An 18,976-nucleotide genomic window follows, 5' to 3' on the forward strand; every position below is an offset into this window, starting at 1 on the left:
AATTAATTTCATGATCATTGTCATTGTTTGGTTAACTCTTTTTTTTATTTTCAGGAACTGGATCTTAACAGTCCTAAAACATTCAGAAATCTTGCCAAACCTATGGGAGCTCAAACTGAAGACAGACTTGCTCAGTTCAGAAAGCGTTTCAGAGACTGGGAAGACCCCAATGGTAAGTTGTGATAACGACATGGGCTTGGTAAGGCAATGCCATTTACACTCACTAAATCTGCAGATATTAAATATATTTCTTTAAGTTATTGTTAATGTGGTGTTTTTAAGATTTAGTATTTCTCTATAATAGGTCATATTCAAATGAAGGATATGTTTCTTTAACAGAAATGTCATACTGCTTGTAATAGAAAACTATTTAAAAATGTTAACAAAGGCAATGTAATGCATGCAGGGGTTTGGTTTTCCTATTTAACAAGGGATTGTTTTGTTTAGTCCCCTATTTGTGCTTAAAACACAACTGTGCTACCGCCAAGGACTTTTTTCCCCTTATTCCCCAACCACCCCCACCTTGGCGGTTTCAAATGATAGCTTAGTAGCGGATAGTCTGGAAAGATTTACATGTATTAAGAGCTTATGTTTGTTTAATCCCCAGTTTGAGCGGAATGATACTGTATTGTGGATATTAAGAAGAATCCTTAATGTCTCGTAGTATAAAAATCTGCTCGTTTAATGTATCTGGGCTTAACTCCAGCAATAAAAGACTCCAAATAGCTGCAGAAGTTCGATTTATTCAACCTGATATTCTTTGCCTGCAGGAAACACATCTTTCCTGGGATAATAGGCTTTTGATAGCTGATCTTGGTTATACGCTGAATGTAGCCTCCCAACAAGCTAATAATACTAGAGGGGTTATGATTTTATCGAGACCAGGATATTGTACAGTTGGGCGTAAATTAGCTGACAAATGGGGTAGATGGGTGATTGCAGAGTTCATAGTGCGGGGTAAGATTTTTACTATATGCTCCATATATGGCTCTAATATGGATGAGGCTGAAGTCCTTGAGTTTTTAAATATAGAGTTAGCTAATTGGGGAGCACCGCTAATCCTATGCGGAGATTTGAATATAAACTTAAGTACCACGGAACTAATGAGAGGCTTAGTTCATTATCAGGGACGCAAACCACGAGTTTTTAAAGCTTTATACAACTTAGTTAAGGATCATGGCCTAGTGGATATCTGGAGCAAAAAAATACCCCTCTCTTCCTGGATACTCGTATTACTCCGCACCTCACAAGAAATTAGTCAGACTAGACTATTTTTTTATATCAAAAGAAAAAAAAGAAAAAAAAAAAAACACAACTGTGCTGAACCTGTTCTATATTGCCAGTGCAAAGTTGTTGCTCTGCATAGACTCTTAATTACAGCAGTTCTCAAAACACCTCTTGCCAAGCACCGCACACAAAAAAACAGAGACTCAAGTCTTTCTATTGATAAATCTATACATGCCTAAAACGATCTGTGAACATGCCCATTTCATTCATCATTCTACAAGCAAGGAATATTCAGCCCATTAGACTGACTTAAACCTGCTCGACAGTCTGGCAGTAAGCACTTCATATCTATCTGTCAATCTTTGAGACCAGCTCAGGATGAATGACTTGTGTGACGTCGGTCTTCAGTGTGTGACCATCTATGACCTCCCCTCTTTACACCCTACCAAAGACTATATGGAAATTCCAGGGACTCCTCTCAGTGTGGTTTACTTGCCGCCCACTTAATCCACCTTTCCTTGATCAGTCAGAGGCTCTGCCTTTCCTTTTTTTGTGAAAGCCCAGAAGAAAAGCCTGTAATGATACTATCAACTTTGTTAGATATTCTAATCTGCTACCCTGACTTAATTGGCCTTGGATTCCCACCAGTACCTCTGTTTAACATATAGGTTGTATTTGGCTAGACATCTAGAGATGTTTTTTGGCACCAGCACAGAGTAACGTCTGACCAGCATAGAACTGTGGATGTTGCTGTTTCTCCCATAGACTGGGAACAGGCCTAGTGTCTAGAGAAAGGGCAATCCTGTTGCCCTGATCTGTCACGGTAGAAGAGGACGTTATACTTTCTGATGCATACGGCGTAGCTAATCGCTGAGCAGGGGGAGAAGGAGCAAAGCCAAGCTTACTGAAAACAGCTTGGAGGCTGTCTCAAGGAGTTATACTGTGTAAGAGCATAGGGAAACTGCAGCCCATCTGATAGGGCTGATGTGAGTTTCTGGGAGCCGTATTGCTTGTTTTCTAGCATGACAGTGGATATTCCCCTACACCATATGTCTTAGACTAGTCCTCTATTGGTTGAGTCAATTCATCTTGATTTATAAAAAAGTGTGCTAATTCTTTCGCCCTTATAGTTTGACCTTAGCCTTAGTCCCAGTTCTACAGTTCATATTGGGAAACAATAGGTCCAGTTAGTGTCCACACCATCGAAAAATTTCAACCACAACCTGATGTTCACTAAATAAGCTTGGTACTCTTAAAGGATCTGCTATGAGGTTTAACCCCGTCCCTTCACCTGTAGTTTACCGGTATGAAATTTGATTTTGGAGACCAGTCTTTCTGTCTGGTTCTGCCTGTTTCTGACTACAGTGGCCCAAAAGCCCCAATTAGTTGAGCACTGTAACATTGGGGCCGATTCACAGAACTAATCTGAGACAAAATCCTAAACTTACTACTTTTGGTATTCACAGAAGGCATTTAGTAGTAGTAAAGTTAGTATTTTGTTTTAAGTTAGGATGTTTTCTTAAGTTAGGATTTTGTCTTAAGTTAGGATTTTGTCTTAAGACCAAAACTTAAGAAAAAATACTAACTTAAGACAAAACACTAACTTAAGACAAAACACTAACTTAAGACAAAACACTGACTTGAGACAAACCACTTACTTGAGACAAACCACTGACTTGAGACAAACCACTGACTTGAGACAAACCACTGACTTGAGACAAACCACTGACTTGAGACAAACCACTAACTTGAGACAAAACACTATCTTATCTAACTTAAGACAAAATACTAACTTAAGACAAAATACTAACTTTACTACTACTAAATGCCTTCTGTGAATACCAAACGTAGTAAGTTTAGGATTTTGTCTCAGATTAGTTTTGTGAATCGACCCCTCAGCCTTTTAGTCACTTTCCAGGACAATATAAACCCATCGATTTTCCACATTTGGGTAGTAGCATGGGCGTCGATTCACCAAAATGCCAGGGGTAGCAGAAGTGACATCACACACCCTTTGACCTTAAAGACATCATAGGAAGTGACGTCATATGGCCTGTGACCCTACATTTTTCCTGGAAGGTGTGTCACAGGACCCTTACATCACACTCCTAATGTCTTACACCACCATATACTTATTCTTATTCATTTTCACTCACTTGAATTTACCAGCACAAAGTGTTAGGGTGGGATTTAGTATCCAAAGCAAATACCTATTGGTGTTGAATCTTATCCCAAAGCAACACAAAATTGTTCTAAGCACTGCCGTACATTATTGTGCGTCAAAAGGATGTTCCAAGGGTGGCTTATGGGCATCCTCATGCTACAACCCATGCATTTTGGCACACATAACTATCTACAAAAATTGGTAGACAGGAATTTGCACCAAAATCTTATGCCTTCTTGAGGCAGATGTAACAAGGAGAAATGTTATAATTTGTCCTTATTTATTCCAACTCTGCATTTATGCTGCATTGTACAGCCCACATAAAAAAGGCTTAAAGCATAGTTTTTTTTTTACTGAAAGGGACCCCAGTGAACAGGTTGAGAGAAAATAAACCATATCTTAGTAGATATGGTGCATTATTTCTCTCTTCCTTTGATGCTAGCCAGTGCAGCAACTTTGGTGGTGCGTTCCCTTGTGTCAAAGAATAAGAAATCTGGGCCGTAATCTCAGATATTCGCACTCACTACCTGTCACTGACTTTGGTGCATCTCTCCTGTCTTTCACTGCTTGGGAGAGGGTGGCCAGTGCCTCCTCGGGGACCTGCAGTAACACTTGCACAACCATTTCCAATAAGGTATGTGAGTAATGGCCCAAAAGGTATGCGGTGTTCACCGACAGCAGTGTCAGGCTGGCGGAAGAAAATATCTTCTTCCCAAGTGTGTCCAGCCTCTTGAATCCCTGTCTGGGGGAGCGTCAGGGAATGCACCATGGGAAGTCTAGGCCTGGACTACCAAGCTCTCAGGGGTAAGGTGTTGGCTGACGAAACTAGAATCACCCTGGCAGGGCGATAGCGGCTGGCAATTGTCCTGTTCACAAGAGCCCCTATGCTAGGATTGGACCAAGTTCCTAGAAGGACATCAGTCAGTGCTTTGTTAACGTACAATAGGGATTCCGATGAGGAAGCCCTAGACTGAAGCACTTTGGTCAAGAGGTTAGTCATGACCGCCGCAGAGAGAAGTTCGATGTCAAGGACGTGTGCTGCCCTTTTCACCACCATTGCATTAGACACTCCGTCCTCAGTAGCAACGGGAGGCGTATAAAGCATACTAGTATCTGGAGAGGTGTCGAGTCTGCTGGCCTCTGCTAGTTTCTCAAACCAGTCCAAATTCTCACAAGCGGTGTATAGTTGGTGTTTTAAAGGGTCTTCTCTAATGCCTGTATGCTCCTCAAAAGGCTCAGGCATCGACGCAGAGCCTCTGTGCTCCGTCAGCGCCGAAATTACCATTGATCAACACCGTTCCAACTCAAAGTTGTCGGGAATAAGAATGAGGCTGGCACTGCTAATGGGCACCGGCAGCGCCGGGACATCTATGTCTGGACCAGCACAGGAGAAGGTTGCTTTGGCATGATTGGCGTTGATCCGGATCCAGGATCGGATCCATGAGACCTTATCAGAGACGAGGCCAGAGACGTCAGCGCAGAACCTAATGGGGCCTCCTCTGACCCTTCAAGGCCCGAAGGTGCAGTGGAAATGGGCAGCCTGCTCAAATACTCGGCGCATGGCCTCTTAAAACTCTTTTATTTGAATGGGGGTTGCTCTGGCTTCTGGTAACGGTGGGAAGTAGGAGGTGTGGAGTCAGACCTGGCAACAGCTCCGCAGAACCGTGCCTCGAACTTCAATGTTCCTCACTCGTCTCGTGAATCCTTGATGGACGAAGTGAAGTCCAAGTCTGTATAGACTTATTCTTTTTGTGCCTCTTCCCAAGTGTCCTGAAGAACTTCGAGTGCGACGAAGAGGACTTGGGGCTCCTGGAGTGGCCCCACGTCTTTCTTTTCCTTGATCTGGACGAGACCTCCTAGGAGTCGCGCTAAATGAAGTCAACTGCCAGGCCACAAACAGCTTTGGGGACCGCTCCATGAAAGCCTTGGCGCCATGACCTGTCAGTCTGAGTCTGACTTCTAGTTGCGCTCGAGACACCATAAGCAGACAAGGTGCGAGTCGGTAACCAGAGCGGTGACAGGTGCCACATGGCTTAAACACTACCTTTCTAGAGGACTTTCCCTCGAAACAAGAAAAAATCATTGACAAAACGTCAAAAAGTCTGTCAAAAAGAGACAGAGGGTAGCTCTTCTCGGATCAGTGCCAACTGGCTTATAAAAGAACTGATGTCCATGCGCTTGGGTGGAGTCTATATAGGGGACTGCAACATCACATCTGGACGCCAATGACATCGACGCCATTTATTTATTTATTTATTTATTGATTTCTAAAGCGCCTGGTGACCCGAAGGCATCCCCGCGCTATAAATCGTGTGGACCAGGAGAGGGGGAGGAGGGGATGGACTATTTGGGAAACAGGAAGGTTTTAAGTTTTTTTCGGAATAGAGCGTGACAGGATTCCAAACGTAGACTGCGTGGAAGAGAATTCCATCCTGTGGACGCTTTGACCGAGAAGCGGCGACCACCTGTGCGGGCCTTCTTGAATTTTGGAACAGTGGCCAGGTGTTCGGCGTCGGAGCGAAGGGATCTGGGGGCTTTGTAGGGGATGACCATATCTTTCAGAGCAGCCGGACCAACCCCGTTGATGAGCTTATGGATGGTGCACAAGGCTTTGAACTCTACTCTCTGGCGAACGGGGAGCCAATGTAGGGCCTTAATAGCCGGTTTGGCTGAAGCTCTGGGTGGAAGGTTCATAATGAGCCTGGCCGCCGCATTTTGGGTGCGTTGGAGTTTGGCCAGAGTGAATTCCGGTGCCCCAAGATAGATGGCGTTGCTGTAGTCGAGCCTGGCTAATATGAGCCCCTGGACCAGAAGTTTCCTGGATGAGAGGGGGAGAAGAGGGAGGATCTTGCGAACCGATCGCAAGAGACCAAAACAGGTGCCAGCTGTTTTGACAGCCTGGGTCCTCATGGTGAGGTCAGGTTCCAACCATACTCCTAGTGTTTTGATCTCTTTTTTTGGTGTTGGAATTTCACCGAAGGCGTCCGGCCATACTGATGGAGGGATGGACGTCCATTTATTGCCTAGGAGCATAATTTCAGTTTTTTCACCATTCAGCCTCAGGGAGGATTCACACATCCAGATGTGAATGTCCTGGAGACAGTTCAGCAGGCTGTCTTGGTGGTTATCCAGGTGGGACAAGGAAACGACGAGTTGAGTATCGTCAGCATAATTTATTATTTTTATCCCGTACGGGGTCACGACATCTTCTAGCGGGGCCATGTATACATTAAACAGGGTGGGACTGAGCGATGATCCCTGGGGAACTCCGTTCTTAAGTGATAGTAAGTCTGAACGTGAGTTACCGTCCCACACCTGGAAGGAGCGGTCGGATAGGAAGGATTCAATCCATGCTAGTGCAGTTCCCACAATTCCTGCCCTGGCCAGGCGATGTAGAAGGACACGGTGATCCACCGTATCAAAGGCGGCACTGAGGTCCAGGAGGATCACTGCCACTGATCCTCCTGAATCCAGGATACACCTTGCCTCCTCGATGACGGAGAGGAGGGCAGTGTCCGTGCCATGGCCGGGCCGGAATCCTGTTTGGGATTGACGCAGAAGAGAGTTTGTCTCAAGAAATTGGGACAGTTGCGCATTCACTAGCTTCTCCGCAATTTTGCTGACACATGGGAGCAGCGAAATGGGTCTGTAGTTGGCCATGTCGTCCGGGTTAAGATGGGACTTTTTCAACAAGGCCCTGACAACCGCATTCTTCCAGTTAGAGGGCACCGTTCCTTGGGAGAAAGAGATGTTGATAAGATCCCTGATGGTAGGGGCTATGTTGGTCGACACGGTTTTCAGGAATCTAACCGGGGCTGGGTCAAGGGGAGATCCGCTTTTCATTTTATCCAGCGTGGACGATACCTCGGTAAGGGAAAGTGCTCTGAAAGTGGACAACCGTGGGCAGTTGTTACAGGCCTCTATATCCGTGTTGATAGATGTGCTGATTGGTGGAAGGGAGTCCAATATCCTCGAGATTTTGGAGTCGAAGTAGTTGGCCAGATCCGTACTTCTATCTGGAGGAGGGGAGTGAGAGGCGGGTGTTATTGGGATATTTAGTAATTCTTTGACTATCAGGTAAGATTCTTTTGACGAGTTGGTGGCGTTTTTTATTCTGATGTCATAAAATGCAGCTTTGGCTAGCTTAAGGGCTGATTTGTAGCGTCTTACCGAGCTGTGGTACATGTCTTTGTTACTATGGAGCCAGTCTTTTCTCCACAGTCTCTCGGCCTTTTTACACTCTTTGCGGAGAGCTCTTAAATCGGTGTTATACCATGGGGCATGGCCCTTAAGCCTATTTTTATTCACCCGATTTTTAATGGGAATAATACTGTCCAGGGAAGAGGAGATCCAGTCTCTGAACTGGGTATCCGCGGTGGCAGGATCAGCCGTAAGAGTGGGGGTCGAGGCGTCCAGAGCCTTAGCCCAGTCTTCCACCGAGAGTCTGGCCCAAGATCTGTCCTTGGTGAGAATTGTAGGTTTTTGGGGTTTCTTGAATATCCCTGGTAGGTGGACCGAGACCAGGAAATGGTCCGTCCACGGGAGGGGGAGGGAGTTAGTGAATTGAAGAGAAGGAATGCTATTCCTAAACCGAACATAGCTACCTAACGGCACGCAGGGGTACTACTCACGCAAATGTTTCCAGATCCAGTCTGACTACTGGGAAATTCAAAGGTAAGGATTGGTACCATTCTGTCTGCTGCCTCTGTCCCATTGCAAGGACGTTAAAAAAAGAGATAGTACAGACCGAGAACCAAAGGTTTCTGAGGACAAACAGGGCCCGCAAACCTTCCCCTGCACAGTAACATTGCCCATAGTCACCTTTGTTAATTGAATTGTACCACCATACCAGGTAAGCACCATATCTAATCTGCTTCAGAAGGTACTGTGGTGTCTGGTTTTTGTATTGTTCATTCGTCTAATAGTCCTGCATTACGTGAATATATTCTTAGGATCTGATTTACAAAAAAGGTCATAAATCTGCACCCAGATTTATAACTTTTTTCTATTCACACAACTTACCTGAAGAACATCTAGAAAGCTATGCCTGTTGCAGATCTCCATGTCTATACATGGGGAAATTTGGAGATCTCCCCTATTTTCGAGTGTCGCTATTCCCCCCTACGCAAAATGTGTATAGCACATTTTCTCCTTGTCGAAACCAAGTGCCTTTGGACAGTGACTCCATTTTTTTAAAAATAGTTTGTTCGAGGCATACAAGCTGTAGATCGTATACTTGCGCATAGATCGCCATCTGATGTTGGGCTCGGATGTTTGCAGTTTGTTTTTGTCTTGGAAGAAGTCTTTTGTAGTCACGGGATAGGTGACTCCGCCTTAGGACGATAGTACGCATGGGCATCGTCTCCATCTGCAGATTGTTTTCTTCCGCCATTGGGTTCAGATGTGATTTGCTGCGCTCCGGGTTGGTGTCGGTTTTGAACCCCCCTTCGACGCGCAATCCCTCTACACTCGAAGGTATTGTTTCAATGTTGTTTCCCTTTCGACGTGCATCTTTAAAAACACACTCCTCGATCTTTGATGCAGGCCGTTGGGCCTATCCGCGCCGACTGCGCCTGCAGTCAATGGAAAGGACTCCTTTCAAAAAATGCCCCGGTGTGTTGCTAAGTTCCCACACACTGACTTGCATGAGGTTTGTAACCCCTGCCTCCCCCCGGAGCACGAAGAAAAGAACTGCAAGGCCTGTTCATCTTTCAGGTCTAAGAAAACCGTCTGTGATCGTCGAGCTTGACGTCACGAAATGTCTCGCGATAGCAGCTCGATTCTGGACATCTTCGGAGCAGATCCCAATGTCCAGCCGGAGCAACAAGGTGATGAAGAAGACATCTCCGACTCCGAGGCCGATGAATCCGACATCGAAGAGGAGACACTCACCCCAGCTCAATGGTCTGTGAGTACCGAAATCCCTCTCCCAAAAAATAAACCTAAGGCTCCGGTAACACCCTTGGGCTCGGGTCGACATCGGCAACATGTTTCAGACGCCCCGCCCTCGGGCCCGGCTATGACACATAAAGACAAGCCTTCCGGCTCGGGCTCGTGCCAACCTCATTCCGGTGCCGAAAAGTCACCTTTGGCACCGAAGCACACGACCAAAGATGTGCCACGCCCTTCTTCGTTGTCACCGAAGATAGCCTCGACGCCGAAGCCCTTGGCGTCGAAACATACCAAGGACAAACATTTGGAACCGAAAAATTCTTCGGAGCTGAAAGCGGCTTCGGAGCCGAAAAAAGTCTCAGACTCTCAAACTCCTTTAACAATATTTAAGGAGACCAAAACCCCACAGAAAGCCTCAAACTCGGTTCAAAGAACATTCTGAGTCAAAATCTTTGGCACCGAAAAAAGACACTTTACCCACAGAACAGGTACCTGATTTTTTTGGATCCAAAACAAAAGACCCAGAGACTGGCAAAGTCGTCGCCAAGCCTCCAAAAAAGAGGAAACTGGACACTTCAGAGGAGTCTGAAATACCCTTGAAGCGAAACGTGATGAGTACTAACACCTCCTCCTCCTCCAGTTGATCCAAATCTTCTGTTTTCTCCACCTCACCCCCATAACATACTTTTTCACCTCAAACATCGGATACTGAGGATGATCATACTGACAGGGGAGGGAATATAGATCCACATGGGGATGATGATGCACATACTATCCCACATAACGTAGACCCTTGGGATGACTACAACACAGATCCCGACCAACACAATGACCCGGACCTCTATCCATCTAGGCCATCACAGCCAGATGACAATATTGGGTTCGCCCAATTAATAAATAGGGCTGCCCAATACCACGGGGTACAATTACATTTTGAACCCTTAGAGGAAGACCTTTTACAGGAAACCTTTGCACCCTCGCAAAAGTCCACACACATCCTGCCAATGTTAAAAGGCATGCTCAAATATGCCCCAGAAGTTTTGAAAGACCCTGTCAGAGCCAGGATTCTTAACACCAGGATAGATACAAAAATAAAAGGCAGCTCCCAATGGCCCAACTTACATTAAAGGTCAAATCTGGTAAACAAATTGCATCACAGGCTGCAATTCATTGGCGGATAGCCAATGCCCAAGCTTTATTGGCCAGATATGACAGGGCCCACTATGACGAGCTTGAAAAGCTCATGCAACACCCTCCTGACCAGTACAAACAAAAGGCCAACGACCTTATCCAAGAGGGGAAATTAATAACAAACACCTCAATTAAATGGGCGCTCGACGCTGCTGATACTGCATCTGCCATTAACCTAGTGTTTTGTTGCACAGGCACGCTTGGCTCCAGGTCTCCGGATTCAAACTGGAGGTGAAATCTGCTATCCTAAATCAACCCTTTGATGAAGAGCATCTTTTCGGGCCTTCAGTTGACACCTCTTTAGAAAAGATGAAAAAAGGTACAGAAACTGCTAAGTCCATGGGGGCCTTACAATTCCCTTCCCCTAGAGGCTCTTTTCGCCGCTCCTTCTACAGAGCTGGCTCTAAAACCATTGGCTCAAAACATCCCTCTTCCTCCTACAAGAGCCCCTCTCAAACTTCCTCCAAAGGATACTTTTGCGGAGGCTACAGAGGCAACAATAGTAAAGGAAGAGGTCGCGGCAACAATAGACCCACCTCCCCTACCACCAAACAGTGACTTCCCTGCACTTCCCCCCGATCATCCCACTCCTGTCGGGGGACGTCTCTCACAGTTCCTACCTGTCTGGAATTCAATCACAACAGACAGGTGGGTAAGACAAATTATCCAGTATGGTTACTGCCTGGAACTCACCTCTAACCCCCCAAACATTCCTTCCAGACAATGTCCAATGTCCTTGGAACATCTAACACTTCTCAAACAAGAGGTTCTCTCTCTAATACAAAAACATGCAATAAAACCAGTCCCCTTGCCTCACCAAGGCACCGGGGTTTACTCCCTCTATTTCCTAATTCCAAAAAGGGGCGGATCTCTCATGCTCATATTGGTCCTCAGACCGCTAAACCTCTGCATTCAGTCAGAGCACTTCCACATGGTCACTCTCCAACAGGTGCTCCCACTACTTCAACAAGGCGACTTTCTCTCCACTCTTGATTTAAAGGACGCCTACTTTCATATTCCAATTCACCCCGCTCACAGAAAATATCTCAGGTTTGTGGTAGATAGTCAACACTACCAATTCAAAGCCCTCCCATTTGGGGTGACTACAGCACCCAGTCTTCACCAAATGCCTTGCAGTAGTTGCAGCCCACTTAAGAAGACAGCACATACATGTCTTCCCTTATCTGGACGACTGGCTCATAAAAGCCAACTCACACAGCAGCTGTGTGCAACACACATACAAAACAATCCAACTGCTTCACACCTTGGGATTCACGGTAAACCCTACCAAATCCCACCTCCAACCATCCAACATACATCAGTATCTAGGGGCTACAATAGACACTTCAAACGCTCTAGCATACCCCAACCCAGTCAGAATAAGCACCATTCAAGCTTTAATAGCAACATTTCAACCTCAACACTCACTACCAGCACGAGTGTTCATGCAGTTAATCGGGATGATGGCCTCTTGCATTCTCATTGTCCCTCATGCAAGGCTCTAAATGCGTCCCTTACAGGAGTGTTTGGCACGTCAGTGGAACCAGGCTCAAGGTCAGCTAACAGATCTGGTGTTCGTAGACGACCGCACCCATCGCTCTCTGCAGTGGTGGAACACACAAAACCTTTCCCAAGGGGCGGCTGTTCCTCGACCCAGTTCCACAGATGGTGCTAACAACAGACGCATCGCTCACCGGCTGGGGAGCTCATCTTCAAACCCATACTATTCAGGGCATATGGACCCCTCAACAAAAACAATTCCACATACATTACCTGGAATTGTTGGCAATCTTCCTAGCGTTAAAATCTTTTCTACTCCACCTCTTAAACAAAGCTGACCTAGTCCATACAGACATGACAGCAATGTACTATATACAAAAACAGGGGGGATACACTCTCCAGCTGTCACACCTAGCTCAAAGCACATGGAGATGGGCCATTCCTCAAAACATATATCTCCTTGCAGAACACCTCCCAGGGGTACACAATCAAATTGCAGATCTACTCAGTTGCCCAAAACAGCAGATCCATGAATGGGAACTTCATCCTCAAGTTCTGCTTCCATTCTTTCAAATGTGGGGCCACCCAGAAATAGACCTGTTCGCCACACACCAGAATGCAAAATGCCCAATCTTCGTATCCAGGTATCCACACCCATTGTCCAAAGACTATGCGCTGTGGATGAACTGGTCAGGCAAATTTGCTTACGCTTTTCCGCCTCTCCCACTCATTCCGCTAGTTCGGAAACTCAAACAGCATTCCCTCACAATGATCCTAATTGCTCCAACAGGGGCCGACAACCATGGTTCACAACCCTCTTGGAACTATCAGTAGTTCCTCATCAAAAGCGACGCCTCTCACTCAAGCTTCTCACTCAGAACCATGGAGAGATAAGGCATCCAGAACCCAATCAACACAACCTTGCGATCTGGCACCTGAAGTTTTAGAGTTTGGCTACCTTAATTTCCCGCCAGACTGCATGAACATCATTAAAGAGTCTAGACGTCCTACCACTAGAGCTTGTTATGCCGCAAAGTGGAAATGATTTGTAATTTACTGTACAAATAACATCAACACACTAGATGCTTCCATTCAAAACATCATATGTTACCTTTTGCATCTAGAACAATGTAACCTAGCGTATACATCCATTAGACTACATCTTGCGTCAATAGCAGCCTATCTCCAAAACAGACAACACTTGTCTTTTTTTAGGGTACCAGCTATCAAGGCATTTATGGAAGGACTTAAAAGAATAATTCCACCTGGTGTTCCACTCTCTCCAGTATGGAACCCAAATGTGGTACTTACCAGGCTCATTGGTCCCACATTTGAACCTATGCATAAATGTGAATTACAATTTCTCACCTGGAAAGTAGCTTTCCTGTTGCCATCACCTCTCTCAGAAGAGTCAGTGAACTCCAGGCATTAACCATACAAGAACCATTTCTCCAAATCCATCATAACAAAGTGGTTCTTACGACTAACCCAAAATGTGTACCTAAAGTCGTCTCTGCTTTCCTCCTTAACTAGTCTGTAGAACTCCCAGTGTTTTTCTCTCCACCAGACTCAGTAGCAGAACGGGCTCTTCACACGCTGGACGTAAAAAGAGCGTTACTTTACTACATTGAAAAAAATAATCCTTTAGAAAGACTAAACAACTTTTTGTGGCTTTCTCCCCACCTCATAAATGCAATCCTATCTCTAAAACAGGGATTGCAAGGTGGATTGTTAAATGCATCCAAATATGCTATGCTAAAGCCAAACGCACCTTAACCATTCCCCCTAGAGCTCACTCCACACGTAAACTAGGGGCGTCCATGGCACTCTTAGGAAACATTCCCCTAGATGACATCTGCAAAGCAGCAACTTGATCTACTCCACCCACGTTCACAAAACACTATTGTGTAGACATACAAGCAAAACAACAAGCTAGTGTGGGCCAAGCTGTATTAAGAACACTTTTTCAAACCACTGCAACAGATACAGGTAGCCACCGCTAAGGAGGTAACTGCTGTGTAGTCTATGCACAAGTATACGATCTACAGCTCATATGCCTCGAACGGAAAATGCAACTTACCAGTATGCATCTGTTCTTGACATGTAGAGCTGTAGATCCATATATGCCCACCCGCTTCCCCGGATACCTCTATCTGTTCCAGTACTATCTTACTTAGATACATTACACATGGACATCCTTTTGTATTTCTTACTAACTTCATCATAACTCTCCATGGCAAAACAATCTGGAGATGGAGTCGATGCCCATGCACACTATCGTCCCAAGAAGGAGTCACCTACCTCGTGACTACAAAAGACTTCTTCCAAGACAAAAACATAGTGCAAACATCTGAGCCCAACACCAGATGGCGATCTATGCACAATTATACGAATCTACAGCTCTACATACTAAGAACAGATGCATACTGGTAAGTAGCATTTTCCTTTCTCCACAAGAAATCATTTTTCCTTTGTAGAAACATCTTTCCCTAAACCCTGCAAACTTTGGGGGTTTTCTGAATTCCTTACCATCCTGGAAAACTGTTACCTTTGCTTTTTGCCAGGAGTATGTCGTGCTAAAGGATCAGAGAGGAGTTTGTGAATGCCCAAAAACTACGGCTTGAAATGACCACTTACCACTCCTTAACTGGAATTTATTCTTCTGTAAAACAATTCAAATGTGAAGTGATTTACATAGTAGCAAAGTGATTTACAATTACAGTCCCCTTTTGTGGAGTCCTTGCATTGTATATCTTTCCATTTGCACTTTCAGATATGATTTAAGAACTCCGATAACTTTGTGAATTAGGGTACTACTCTTTTAGAAAAATGAAGCTTTAACTGAACATTGTTTTATGGTGTGTAACTACTTCTTCATACTGTATCTGAGTTACAAGGATAATTCCGCCTCTTGGTAAAAGCATTGACATCTCAACCTACCCATATTTGGAGCATCAGGTGTACGAAGAAAGTAACTTGTTTATCAGTTGGGTTGCACTAGCACCAGATGCCCAGGCACAGCACTAGTAAAATGACATTCTCTCTCAGTTGATCTCCATTGATAGTCAAAAGCACTGAATAGTCCTGCCCATGTGTGGGGATCCCGGAGCACTTTTTCATAATATGTCTTCTTAAGTGTAGATGTTCAACTTTCTTCAGGAAAGCCTGTACAAACACTTAAGCCAAGAACATTGTGCAGCCAATTAGGAAGACTATAATGGCCATTTTCTTCAGATTGTGCTTTAAAAAGGGTAATAAAACCCACGTATATGTATATTTAAAGCCAAATACTTTAGCAGAAAGCTTCAATCTTTTTCACAAACCCTTTTTTGTAACTGTAGGAAGATGAAGGAGAGGACGACAGTGTAGCCCTATAGGCTGTTGTTATGTGAGTGTAAAAACAATGTCTGTGCCTTTAAGGGCCCAGGGACCACCGGTATCCCATCATGCCCAGCAGGTGACTTCAGTACCGGATAGCTCAAGTAATAGTCTTGGTCATCTCCACCAGAGAGACAGGAGAGTTGGTTACGACTTCAGTGAAGATTTCCCTGAGAGTGAACTGGGATTACAGGTGAGAAACCATCCCTTGTCTCTCAGGGGATCTCCATTGATAGTCATAAGCACTGAATAGAGTAGCAAGCCCAGAGCAGTGGAAAAGTCAGAAGAACGGCCAAATCCAACAAATACATTTCTCAAGGAGGCCTGTCCTACTTGCGCATCTGTTGTAACATCCGAGTCCAAACAAAGTTTGGTAAATGTGTGAACATACCTCCATGTAACTGCTTTACAAATTTCAGCTATAGGGACATTGCTCATCAAAGTAGTAGTAGCCACTATCCCCCTAGTAGAGTGAGCTTTAGGTCTACTGGACAAAACCTCATCAGCTTTCTGTTAGCATAAAAGGATGCAAGATACTATCCATCAGGAGATGGACTGTTTGGATGTAGCTAGACCTGTATGGACCGGGCCATAGTTTTCAAATAATTGGTCCAATTTACATATGTCTCTTGTTTTGTCCAGATAAGACTCTCCTAACGTCTAGGAAATGGAGAGTCCTTTCAGCAGGTGTGGAAGGATGCCCGAAGAAAGCAGGTAAGGAAAGCGTCTGACTGACATGAAAATCCAAAATTACTTTATGAAGAAATTTTGGGTGAGTCCTCATCACTACCTTATTGGAATGAAAAACTGTGTATGGTTCATGAGAACACAACGCCTGGATTTCGCTAACCTTACGTGCTGAGGTGATCACTACGGGAAAATCAGTTTTTCAAGAGAGATGTTGCAAGGACAATTTGTGAATGGGCTCAAAAGGATCTTGCGTGAGGCGTGGGAAAAACTATATTGAGCTTCCAAGGAGGAGGAGGACACCTAATGGGAGGGAACACCTTTTTTAATCCTTCTAAAAAAAAAAAATCCTTGATAACTATGATTTTGAAACAAAAGTTTTGTGATGGACATTTTCTGTAGGAAGTAAGAGCTGCCAAATGAACTTTTATGGATGAGAATTTTAAGCCAGATTTTGCCAAATGAAGTATGGAAGAATGACATCATAGTGGCAGCTTGTTGGGTCCACGTTCTTGTTAGAATACCAGATCTCTTCCATTTGAATGAAGCCCCCTTGAGAATGTTCATGCATTCTTGTGGAAGGTTCAGTGCCCATACTTAACTAGCTTAGAAGCCATGCTATGCTGCCAAATTCAAGGAGGAGAGATCTGGCCTTTGACTTTTGTGAGAAGATCAGGTCTGCACGGCAGCTTAAGATGTGGTCGCTCTGACCGGTAAAGAAGGTGCATGAACCACCTTTGATGTGGCCACTCCGGATCAATCAAGATCATTTTGGCTCTCTAATAAGACAGTTTGATAAGAACTGATGGGATCATGGGGATTGGAGGCAAGGCATAGAGAAATTTGCCGGATCAGTCGATCCGTAGGGCATTCCCCAGTGTCCCTGGTTGGAAGTGCCTGAAGGTGAGATGGATAAAACAAGAGAAATGCGTAAGTCGGACCAATTATTTGTAAACTATGGCCCAGGCCATACAGGTCTCGCCATGCCCAAACAGTCCATCTTCCGATAGATAGTATCTTGCACCCTATTATGCTATCTGAAAGCTAATGAAGTTTTGTCCAGTAGACCTAAAGCTCACTCTACTAGGTGTAAAGCTGCTGCTACTGCTGCTCTGATGAGAAACGTCTCTCTTGCTGAAATCTGTAAAGCGGCTATATAGAGGTCTGTTCACACGTTCACCAAACATTATTGTTTGGACTTGGATGCTAGAAAAGGTGCTCAAGTAGGGCAGACCTCCCTGAGAAATGTGTTTGCTTGATTTGGTCATTCCTCTGTCTTTTATACTGCTCTTGGAGGGGGATGGACTTCCTACTCTATTCACTTTTTATGACTATCAATGCAGGTCCCCCGAGAGAGAAGCAATGGTTTCTTATCTGTAATCCCATTTCTCTCTCAGGGGAATCTCCATTGAAGTCATAAGCACTGGGATGACAGGTAAGAAACCATTCCTTATCCACAATGGACATTGTCTAGTATCATCTGACCGCTCCAGGACCCAGAGGAAGGTTCTCTACACTACTTATGCACTTTTCACATACTGTGAAATTCTATGCAGAACATTTTAACCCTTTTTTTTGTCTATTGCTCATACCCATGACAATTAGCTTTATGTGAAATCATATGTCCTACAGTTCCCATCATTTGATTAATTTGGCCTCCTAAAACCCCAACCCAAAGTCACTGCCATTATGATTAGTGTTCCATACAGCTCCTTCTATGATGTTAGCTCCATTCTAACCTTCTCATACATTGAATGTAAAACCTCCTCTTTCCTGTCAGAGTACCTGCCTTTCACTTGCCAGGACTCTAGTGATCTAGCTTTACAGCAACATTTTAAGAACCCCCTAGCTTATGCATGACTCAAAGTGAAATTGTTCAAGTGTAATGTTATTAGGTTGTGCTTCCCCATTCTTCTAATTAATATTACACTTACTGGATGTAAGTTAGAAATGTGGGCAACATTTCCTTCTTCCCCATGAGTTAGCACTGTTTCAAAGTGATTGTGTCATTCTTAACAATACATCTAACTATCATATCCTTCCTTTCAAATATATCCCCTGATTTGTGTGGAAATCCCCTGCTCTTGTATCTGGTGCTGTCCCTGATTTGTTCGGCTTTCACTTTGCCATCCTGCTCCTTAATTCAGATCGATTTGCAAATAAGAACACAGTGTGGAAAAGGCCACACTCCCTTGCAATGAGACCCTTCTAATGGTACTCTTTTTTTATAGTCAGTCATCCTACCCATTGCATTTCTTCTAACTTATTATCTGTCATCTCTGCACTTGGTCATATATTTCTTTCAATATTCTTTTTAAGTACTAGATGTTGCCTCCTTTGCAAGCAAAATTAGATCTATTCGTTGGTCTGCTTCTGTTCTATTCACCCCTCTCTTTTCTCCCTCACTTAACATGCATTACTGTACTTGTGCCTGTTCTTTTAACTTCTCTACTGTGTGCCAATAACAGACTTTACCCATCATAGTTGCCTCATTTTGCCATACTTTCCTCGGCATCTACTTCATTACCCGTTCAATGTTTAAGGTTTTTTGGGCCTCTGTTCTGTCCAACAGGCAAATGTTTCTCACGACCCACTGGAGATTACTGTTATTGGTGATTACTGCCCAATCTATCTTTTCCATTGCAGCAGCCACCATTCACACACTTTATATTTTATACTGGTCTCCCAGTGGATATTGACAATATCCATTTTGTTATGTCTTCCTGTTTGGCCTTTCTTGAACACCATGGGCCATATGTAGGTAAATTATATTTACCGATTCTTAAATACCGAATTTTACCGATTCGGTATTTATGAATCGGTAAATGTAATGTAGGTAAATCATTACCGATTCGGTAAATATCGGTATTTAAGAATCGGTATTTACCGAATCGGTAATGGCAACTGGCTTCCCATTCATTCCTATGGGCCTGGAGG

General features: G+C 44.4%; 1 protein-coding gene across 10 annotated transcripts in view; it reads left to right on the plus strand.

Moving 5' to 3' along the window:
• The window catches only part of WDFY3 (WD repeat and FYVE domain containing 3), a 1,391,721-nt gene that overhangs the window by 1,167,868 nt on the left and 204,877 nt on the right, over positions 1-18,976 (plus strand). For all 10 annotated transcript variants that reach the window (XM_085636566.1, XM_085636564.1, XM_085636563.1 and 7 more), the window contains one exon: positions 55-172. In XM_085636566.1, coding sequence (XP_085492692.1) covers positions 55-172 — 118 coding nt within the window. The remainder of the gene's footprint in view (positions 1-54; positions 173-18,976) is intronic.

This window comes from Triturus cristatus, chromosome 2_1 (assembly GCF_964204655.1).
Source record: "Triturus cristatus chromosome 2_1, aTriCri1.1, whole genome shotgun sequence".
Taxonomy (NCBI): Eukaryota; Metazoa; Chordata; class Amphibia; order Caudata; family Salamandridae; genus Triturus; species Triturus cristatus.